The sequence below is a fragment of the Typopeltis vanoorti genome, chromosome 17 (assembly GCF_054136105.1).
Source record: "Typopeltis vanoorti isolate ZY-2024b chromosome 17, IOZ_Tvanoo_1.0, whole genome shotgun sequence".
NCBI classification, from domain to species: domain Eukaryota; kingdom Metazoa; phylum Arthropoda; class Arachnida; order Uropygi; family Thelyphonidae; genus Typopeltis; species Typopeltis vanoorti.
In genome coordinates this window covers 49,657,561-49,668,324 of record NC_143565.1, presented here as the reverse complement: position 1 = coordinate 49,668,324, position 10,764 = coordinate 49,657,561, and the positions used below count along the sequence as shown (strand labels likewise).

Genomic DNA, 10,764 nt, shown 5'->3' with positions numbered 1-10,764 from the left:
AATATTTGGCTAATTAAATATCTTGAACAATGTTGTTGCATGTGTTACTGATGGAGCACCATCAATGATAGGTCGCTATCATGGTTTTGTTGCTTATTTGAAAGAGGAAGTGCCAAACGTTTTGTGTATTCATTGTGTGGTGCATAGGCAACATCTTTTAGGAACAAGCCTTCATTCATTTCATCATTAAGTATAATAATAAGAGCTATAAATAAGATCAAATCAAATGGTTCACCAGCCTTATTAACATCTAGCCCAAACAACATTTATAATTCTTTCACTTCTAATCCATCTATTATTTGCCTCGATTCTAGGGCACAACAACAAAGTGCTCATTAAATTCCTACATCATCCTTTGCTATGATCACTATGATACTTACCAATATCACCCTTCCATAATTATTCTTCCGGTTGCTTGCCACATAACAGAATTCAAGTGAATTATCTATGCCCTGACTGGCAGATCTCTTCTCATATTGCACTTTTTTTTCCTTTCTTTGTATGCTTATCACCTTCCTAGCCTGCATTTTATATTCCTCATGCGTTTAATTACTACTGACTGCTTTGTACCTCCATAACATCTTTTCCCATACTGCTAGCCTAATTTTATTGTTCATCCATTTCGTTCCTGCTCTATTTATTTGCATTAGCTCTTGGTATACACAGTTATATCAGACACTTCCTAATTAGTCATGTATGCCTTACCCACCACAGTATGGTGAGGTTATTATTGTATTAAAACTTTATTGCAAGAAAGAAAAGAAATGCATATATCAATACTAAGTAATCATATATTTATTTGAACTGATAACAAAGATATTATCACATACAATAGTGCACAAAAACAATTACATTTTAAAATTTATTATTTTTAAATTTTTACAAAGCTTTGTATTTACAGTGTGTAGGAAAGGTTCTAACATCAGGAAGCGAGTCCTCACTATGGCATTTGGAGGTTCTTGGAGGCAAAGTGGGTGGACCCGCTTTTAATTTGTACTAAGTACTGTTGTTTTTACATGATTACAACAATATACAAAAGTACATTTTTAGTAGCATCCTAAATTGAAATAGTTAGTTCTTGTCTTCATTACCTAAAAACTGAAATATTTTTAGCTAATCCTCTTCAACATGGTGTGATGCTCTCTTCCTCGTCTAATCCCATAAGCAAAGAATTTAGTCAATCCCGGATTCAATGTCTCTTGTATGCGATTGTTTTCAGTGACAGACATGCTGTTGTAAGTTTCCTTTATACCAACAGAATAAGGCAGATACTGAAAGCTTTTTTTTTGTTCCCATTGTACAACCACCTTCAAACTGAATTTCGAGGAATATCAATATATAAAAACCTTCAGATTTATGTTCAAATCCTAATTATTCCATGAGTCTTTGCCTAAGTACATGCATGTACACACACACACAGAGGAAATCCTGCATTCCATAAAATGCCAAACTTCTCTTTCTAAATACAGATATCCTCATATCTTTGACCAGCATCCATTCTTGCAGCTTGGATCCCATGTGTTTTGCTTGAGAGATTCAAATCACATACTAGTTTATTAAGCCCACTTTGTTCAGTTAGGTGTGGTTATTGACTAGTCTAAATTTGGATCAAAATCATTTACAGGTAAAATGTTTGGATATTTTACTTTTATTTTTCTTGACCTTTAATTCTTGCAAGACAGAAATAGTATTCAAGGAAACTGGTTCACACTGTATCATGGTAATGGTAAAATAATACTCCTTTCCTTAGATAGCATGAATGTGTTGCCAAATTTTCTTGACCACCACTTAACTTTTCCCCCAAATTGCTGTAAATTGTTCACATACACAAAATGCCGTCTGAAAATTGAAACGATGGTGTCTTTTTCTTCATTTCACAAATGCAAATGAAACATACATCTAACCTCAATCGTACATGTCAGCAGTTGGTCATATGTTCATGTTTGATATATCATACTCCTACTTCAACTCAGTATTGTCAGCACTTGCTTTCTATCCATTAGGTCTAAAAAAACTTATTGAGAAATTTCATTATTGTTTTTTTTTTCTATACAGATGTTTTTATGTGCAAAATTTGCTTGATATAGCCAAAATAAAGCTGTATGTTACGTGCTCCTCTTACTATTTTGCCAGATGAAAAATCCTGGCACCTCTGCGTGGAACTAACTAATTCAACTTCAGCTGAAAAAATCCTTATAAAGGTTCTTTGCATCCTACATAGGATTCAAACCCAGTTCTTTTTCAGGCTAAGCAGTAAACGTCATGCCATTATTTCTTCTTCTGCAGCTTTTCCCACTTAAGTAGGGTCACTGTTTGTGGTGAGTCTCCTCCACAACCTCCTGTCTTGGGCTGTAGCCACATCCAAGTTCTTCATCCTCAAGTCCTCCTCCACCATCTCTTCTTTGGCCATCCGCGTTTCCTCCTCCCCTGCACATCCATCTGCATGACCTTTCTTCCCACATACTCTTCCTCCCTCCTCATCATGACCAAACCATCTCAATCTCACCTCCTGTATCTTTGCTCCTAAGTTCGTAACTTTCACCGTTCCCCTTACATAGTCATTTCTCAGACGATCCTTTCTAGTCACACTGCACATCCACCTAAGCATTCTCATCTCCACTACCTCCATCCTGCTGATGTTATTTTTCCTCAGGGCCACAGTATCCATAGCATATGTCATAGCTGGTCTCACTACTGTCCTGTAGATTTTGCCTTTTAGATTGATCGGCATCCTCTTATTGCATAACACTCCAGCCATCTGTCTCCAGTTCTTCCATCCTGCATCCCACTTCCTTCTCAGCCTCACCATCCTCTTTCATTGTTGAACCTAAGTATCTAAAGTCACTGACCTTCCTGATGACATCTCCTTCCAGCTCTAGATCTGTCTCCTGGTTGCCATCCACATTGCAACACATTCTGTCTTACTTCTGCTCAGTCTCATACCTCTCTCTTCCAGTACTTTCCTCCAACTTTCCAGTTTAGCTGCCACTTCTTCTCTTGATTCTGCACACAGCACGATGTCATCTGCATACAACATAGTCCAAGATGCATCATCTCTCACCTCCTCCATCACAATAAACGTCATGCCATTACTACAGAGGTGATTCCTGTAATGAGCATGTGAAATTAATGTAAGAATTTTGTTTTTCAATCATGTGACCAAAACCCTAGCCAGCAAAGGTTGGTCGATTGATAGAACCTCTGCTACTAATGGCTTGCAAAAAGTTAAGTTTGAGCGTGGTTTGATGAGTCTTTGGACTCCCTGGAGGTGTCACATAATAATAATGAAATAGTCCTGAGTGATTTAACAATAATCAATTGTTAAATCACTCAGGACTTTCCTTCCAGGTTAAATCACTCCGAGCAAAGGTTGGTGCTCCAAGAGGATGTGAATACAAGTGTCGACAAAAAAGGGAGGGGAAAACAGATTTGAAGAAGGTTCTGAGATGAACAAGGAGAAAAAGAAATGGCTCAAGTTAAGTATAGAGAAGTCATGTCTAAGAAGTGGTATCAATGAAACTTGAGATCCAGGAATGAGCTGTTGAATGTGTATGAATGCTATAAGTATAGGAAACAAGGCAAATGAAATGGTTGCGACTGAGTTTGTTCACACAAAAATTGCTGGAATAAATGAGACATGGTTGGATGAGGATGACATCCTGACAGGAATAGAGATGGAAGTGTATGATGTATTTCATGAAGACAGAAAGAATAAAAAGGGATGGGGAGTGGTATTGATGATAGAAAAAGTTTTGTAATTATATTGATGATAGAAAAGTAGTTTTGAGGCAGTGTAGTGCGAGATAGAGGTTAATAGAATGAAATACTTGTCAGATGTTGTTATAGACCTGGTAATATGGATGGTAGTGACCATGAAATGTATAATCAAATTAACCAAACAAATAAGAAAAAGGTGATCATTATGGGCAATTTTAATTATGGCAATATAAACTGGAATGATGAGATAGCAACTGGAAGTAAAGAAAATGAGTTTCTCGAGTTTTTGAGGAATAACTACCTCAGGCAGTATGTAACAGAGGGCACACGAGGTTTGAGGGTCTTGGATTTGATCACCTCATCAGAGGATGTTGTTATAAATGAGGTGTCAAATCATCCTCCAGTTGGTGATTACCAGGGTGGTTGCCAGCAGTGTGAGGAAATGGTGTATGTGGAACTACAAAGCTGCTGATTATGAAAGGCTCAGGAGACAGCTTGCAGGTGTAATGAGGAGTTGGCTGGAAAGGAAATCAATACTGCTTGGGTGATATTCAAGAACTATCTAGTAGAAGCAATGTCTAAATATATTCCAAGGGTCAGAAGGTTAAATAAGGTAGGTGTGAAATGGATGAAGAGATTAAGCATGCGATACAGAGGGGAAAAAGACATTATGGAGGCAACATAGGAGAAGTGGTAATAATCAATTCCATGAGGATTACAAAGAATAGCAAGGAGGGTTACTCAATTGGTAAGTGTAGCAAAAATGAAGTATGAGCAACAGTTAGCTAACCAAAAAAAAATCCTATGGAGTTCTTTCAATATGTAGCCAGCAAAAAAAAAAAAAAAAAAAAGGGGGGGGAATGATTATGGAAGGATGACATTGATTGGAGAAAATGGTATAAGAACAACTGCTGCAGAGGATATAGTTATTTAATAAGTAGTTCATAAAGATCTTTCATTCTTGTGAATCTGACATCATGAAGAGTTTGAGAACAGTGGATGATGAAGAGGAAAGGAGTGGAAAGAAGGCATGAGTGCCACTTCATAAGGGAGGTGATGAAACTCAAGCATCAAATTATATGCCTATCTGTGTGTCAGTTGTTGTGGATAAAGTGTTAGAGAGACTGGTGGGAACCAGGATCTGGAATTGGGTTGACAACAGTGGTATTTATCTTGGATTGACAGCATGGGTTTGCTAAAGGAAGATCATGTTTTAGTAATCTACTTATTACAATAAGGTGACAGCTTCCTTGGACAGAGGAGAGGGATACACAGTAGTATACTTAGATTTCAAAGGCTTTTAATAGATTACCGCATGATAAGTTCATAGCAGTTGGATATTAGACTAGTGCATTGGATTGGAGATTAGCTATCTGATAGTATCAGTAATTTGTGTATCAGGAAGCAATATCCTGGAAGAGGAAAGTCACTATTAATGTGTCTCAGGGATCTGTTTTAGAGCCCTTGCTGTTTGACCTGTATGTTAATGATATTGGGGAATATTTGGATGGGGATATTCAGTTGTTCGCAGATGATGCAAAGTTGGGATGAACTATGAGAAGCAGCAGATATTCTGGCTTTACAAGAGGGCTTGAATAGATCGATTAGGCCACATATGGACTACTGTGTGCAAATTTGGTCACCTGGTTTTCAAAAGGATGAAGAGATGTTGGAAAGGGTCCAGAGGTGATTGACTAAGGTAATTTCTGATCTCTGAAATGTTGAATATCAGGAAAGGTTGAGAAGATGCAATTTACAGAGTCTAGTGGATAGGAGGAAGAGGCGTGATATGATGAAGACATACAAGTTGGTAAGCGGTTGTTATAGGTTCAATATTGAAGAGGTTTTTCATAAAATGATGGGAGATCAGGGGAAAGCAAGAAGTCATTCCTGGAAGCTGTATAAGGAAGGTTTTAACAGGGAAGTGAGAAGCAGGTTTTTTGCATGCAGAGTTGTGAATGATTGGAATCCATTTGTCTGAGAGTGTGATATTTGCAGAAAATTTAAATATGTTCAAGTCAAGGTACGTTGAGCTGTGTATAACAAAGGGGGAACCTCCTAGATGAGTCTTTAACTCACTCTGTGGGGTCTTAGGATAATAATAATTGATGATTATATATTTGGTTTAATCCTTTATCCATGTGTAATTACCACCTTTACCAACTCGTGGTAACGGTGGTATAAGTTCTCATCACTTGGTTAGTATCTCCCATAATGCAAAGCACATCTCCTTACGGACATGTATAATGCTATGCATTAAGGGAGGGACCACTACCCAGACTGGTGTTGACATTTATTGAAGTCTCATCAGTGGGAGCCAGACCAGAGGTGGTGATACTAAGATGGAAGTAATGGAGAAGTCATATTTACCAAAACCAAATATATAATTGGTAGCATAGCCAAGTGAAAAAAACTTCCATCAACTTATCTCTAATCCAGAGAATTTTAATAATAAGCTGTGACACCTTTTGGCAAATGGAATAGGTAAATACGACTTCTCCATTACTAAGGTAGAAGTGGAAGAATTTTTTGAGGCTTTAGAGAAAGCAACTAACACAATGAAAAAAAAAGTTGGTCCTTGTTGGGGATCTAAATAGCAGAGTAGGAAATGATTGTGAGACATACAAAAATATTTTGGGAAAATTTGGAGAAAAGAACAAAGCTAATCAAAAGGGCAAATACCTGTTAGATTTCTGCTCAGGACATGGACTACTTATTACTAACACAATGTTCCAACATAAAAATGTGCACAAATTCCCATGAGGAGAAGCAGCAAGGAATAGGAAAAGCCTCATTGACTATGTTATTGTTGATAGTGATGGTTTCTCACTGGTGCAGGACACCAGAGTGTACAGAGGATTTGAAATCGGAAGTGATCACCATTTAGTCTTGAGCAGGATAAAATTAAATTTCATATTGAAAAGAAGAACATGTAAGAAAGTTTTAAAGAGAATAAAAGTTGAGCAGCTCTCAGATGTGATCTGTAGACTAAAATACACAAATATTATTCAAGAAAAAATGAAAGGGTTGGATATTCAGTGGCAAGCCCTGAAGAAAACATTGATTGATTCAGCCAAAGAGGCATGTGGTGAGGTTGTGTGCAAGGATAGAAAAATCAGAACTCCATGGTGGACACAGGAAGTGAAGGAAAAGAAGAAAGCATATAAAAAGTTCTCGGCAAATAAGTCAGCTTGTACTTTTAGAGAATACAGAGACAAAAGTAAGAAAGCTAAACACTGAGTAAAACTAGCAAAATAAAAGTCATGGAAAGACTTTGGTAAGAACATAGAAAATAAATATCAAGAAGGTGGCAAGATATTCTGGAGATTGTTGAAGAAGCTCAGAAATGGAGGAAAGAGATGATAAAGGTGACATGAAAACAGGAGAAAAATATATCCTTGAAGTATGGAGTAATTACTTTGAAAAACTGCTAAATGAAACAAGCAGTGATGACAGCACAGTGGTAAAAAACACTGACCAGGCATGCAGTCAGGAATACATATTTGAAGGAGAAAAAGCCTGAAATGTGGAAAGGCAGCAGGAGTAGATATTTGACCAGAAATGCTCAAGTATGGTGGTATAAAAGTCATACAGTGGCTGCACTGCATAGTTCAGAAGTCCTGGACAGGGGGACAAATTCCAGATGATTGGAGTAGAGCTCTCATAGTACCCATATATAAAAAGGGAAATAAAACTGAATGTGAGAATTACAGAGGCATTTCGTTACTGAGTGTTCCTGGTAAGATATATGCCAGTATACTTGAGAAACAGTTGAGAAGGATTGTGGAAGAAAAGTTTGGAGAGCAAGTTGGATTCAGGCCAAATAGAGGCTGTCAGGATCAGATCTTCACTTTACGACAAATAGTCGAGAAAGCAAGGGAATATAACAAAGATCTGTATTTAAGTATTGTCAATTTGGAAAAGGCATATGACAAGGTGCCAAGAGAGAAGCTATTCAATATGCTACAGTTATATGGTGTTAATGGGGCATTATACCAGCAGTTAGAATTGAAGGAAGTAAAGAAAGATGGTTTAATGTTAAATCTGGTGTCAGACAAGGATGTACATTATCCCTTCTTGTATTCGTTATCTATATGGATCACATTATGAAAGAAAGTGGTATTAAACCTGATATCAAAATTGGAGGTGTTAATCTCAGCTCTTTGCTTTATGCAGATGATGTTATACTTTTAAATAAATCCTCTACAAGTCTGCAAGATTCCCTGACTAAATTGAATAACTGTTGTAATAGATATGGTATGAAGGTCAGCATTAAAAAGACAAGGACAATGAAAATAGGCAGAAACATTAAAAATATCAACTGCATTGTGAATGGAGAACTTAAAGAACAAGTAAAACATTTCAGCTACTTAGGTATGATTTTTAGTGAAGATGGTAAGTTAAATATCGAAATAGACAAGAGAATCAACAAAGCTGGTATGGTAGGAAGTCAACTGAATAAATTTATATGGAATAAGAGAGAAATTAGCCAAAACACTAAATTAGCTGTATACAAGACAGTATACAAGCTGTATTCTTATGGATCTGAAAGCTGGGTTAGAAGTAAAAGACTTGACCAAAGATTAGAGACCGCAGATATGAGAGTCCTGAGAAAGATTATAGGCGTGAATGGATGGCATCAATGGCAATATCATATTAAAAATGAGGATATTAGGAAAGAACTTGACATTGTCAGCATACAGGAATGCGTTAGCAGAACTAATCTCAGGTGGTATGGTCACTTAAACAGAATGGGAAAAGAAAGATTAGCAAAACAAGTGTTCTCTGCCAGGTTGGCAGCAAAACGACCCAGAGGAAGACCAAGATATAGGTGGATTGATACAGTAAAAATGCCTTAGAGGACAGAATTATAAGACCTGATAATATTGGAGTCTTGACATTTAACAGACTGATTTGGAGAAAAATTGTAGATAGGAAGTTAGTAATGATGTAAATGTTTCATGTAGTACTATCATATCCTGTACATCCCTGAGGGTATATATCAGGAATTTGATGATGATGATGAATAATATATGATCTCCAAAGTCATATGCCGCACCTTGGTTTTTTCCCAGTACAATGAATATCAATTGTACCTAAAAAAAAAAATTGACTTAGCAACAACTTATCCTATGACAAATCAGCTGTAAAAAAAAAAAAAGAAATGACAAAATGACTAGATATACAATTCTCTATTTTGCACAACTTGGGATACAATAATGTGGAACAATATTTAAAAAATGCCGTGCAATTGATTATAAAAATAAACATCCCCATGAGCCAAATAATCTGGTAGGTTAAATATTTAAACTTGAGATCCAATGATCACAAGTTCCCTTTTTTGAACTATACAGTGTAGTCAAATAATATAATACTTACATATGTAATAAAAACTCTGTACACAATGATGATGTACCTGCTGTGACACATGGTTCAAAACTGAGATTGTCTTTTTAAGTAAATGACAGCAAGCATCTTTTTTTGGCTTATACATCTTCCAGTAATGTAACACAGTGAAATAGTGTAATTTTGAAGAAATTAAAGACATCTAAGATATGAAGTACGTCTTTTTTATATATATATATATATCGCTGAAGCATGTTTATAGTTCTAACCTCATACAAAAATCTATTGTGAAACATCTTTAATTTTTTTTTCACAGTATAAAACTTTATTTTGCTGCATCTGTAAAACATTTAACTCCTTGATAGAGAGTAGCAAATGTAAGATAACCTGTATGACCTGCCATCTGTAAAGGTGGCAAAGCAGTCCAGAAAGTTTCCACATTCACATCAGCTTTAACAGATGGAATTAAATCTACCTTTTTATGAGGTGATTCACTTTCTAAATTACTGTATTTTTCACTTATGGCTGGGTTGCTAATCTTGTATCTTTCTTTAATCTCTTCTTCATCCTCTGGCAGCTACACAGAAACATGTTCAAATAGTTCTGATGAAACATGGATCTCAATATTTAAAAGAAATATAAAATAATTTCATTAAAATCCAGTTATTAATTAAGTTATTTTTATTATTTTAATATTATTAATTAACAGTTAATTTAAACTATTATAAGCTAAGACTATTTTGTTCTTTCAATTTTTTTCTCGAATACAGTATTTTGTAATTATATGCAAATTTATGAATATTATTCAAAAATGATTAACTGGCAATTATCAAAGATCGTAATACTGAAAGTTGCTAAAATGTCACTCTGCTGCATGGAGATTAGTATTTAAAGCATTAGCTGTAGATCTTGAAGATTGAAATGTTTGAAAGGAGATAAATGATAAAACAAAAAATCCTGGATGAATTTATCAAATTACACAGTTTGCTTATTTCTAAACTTATATCTAATATTTGCTTAATATTATTACACTAGTATCATCAGATCCATATTGAACAAGGTAAACAATTAAGTTTTCAAATCATATCAAAACTCAAGTTTAGATGGGATACTTATGGTGACAAAAAATTAATTAAATTTACAATATCAGATAATGATCAGAACTTCTTCCCAAAAAAGCAAGAAGTTGACAAAGGAATCTTATTCTATGTATGCCACCATCAATAGAATATTATTGAGATTTGGATGCATGGATAAGGCTCACCTCCATATGCAGTATGGCATTAATGCAAATTACCAAATTAAACAGCATCATATGACTCTTTAACATACTAGTGCTTATATATTTAAAGACTAAGAAATTATGTGAGGACTTTCTTCAGTGGCCATATATATCAATAAGATTGAGTCTATTTCTCTAACTTTTTTTAGGAAGCAGTTATCTGAAAAACTAATATATAATAAATTTAATTTTCTGTTACCAAATTTAATCAATGATTAACAGAAATGTCACTTCCATCTAAACATGAATTCTTATATGATCCAAAAACTGTTATGTTAATTGTTTTATCTTGTCCAATATGGCTCCAATGATGCTAAGAGAAATATTAACTGTAAATATATAAATAAACTCTAAATTTGCAAACCATATTTAATCCATTAAATTAATCCAGTAAGTTTCAGATACATGTGAGTTTAAAG

General features: G+C 35.2%; 1 protein-coding gene across 2 annotated transcripts in view; it reads right to left on the bottom strand.

Annotated features, from left to right (window-relative positions):
* Nucleotides 1-773: 773 nt before the first annotated feature.
* The window catches only part of Trmt61 (tRNA methyltransferase 61), a 31,485-nt gene continuing 21,494 nt past the window's right edge, over nt 774-10,764 (bottom strand). Inside the window, exons 4-5 of one of the 2 annotated variants that reach the window (XR_016549649.1) lie at nt 9,097-9,640; nt 774-3,107 (exon numbers count right to left, since the gene is read on the bottom strand). Coding sequence is in view for 1 of the 2 variants with exons in the window: in XM_090406898.1 (XP_090263024.1) it covers nt 9,389-9,640 (252 nt within the window). In the remaining variant the exon portion in view is untranslated. Of the gene's footprint in view, nt 9,641-10,764 lie in introns of both variants that reach the window. The other variant, XM_090406898.1, reaches the window with a different exon arrangement.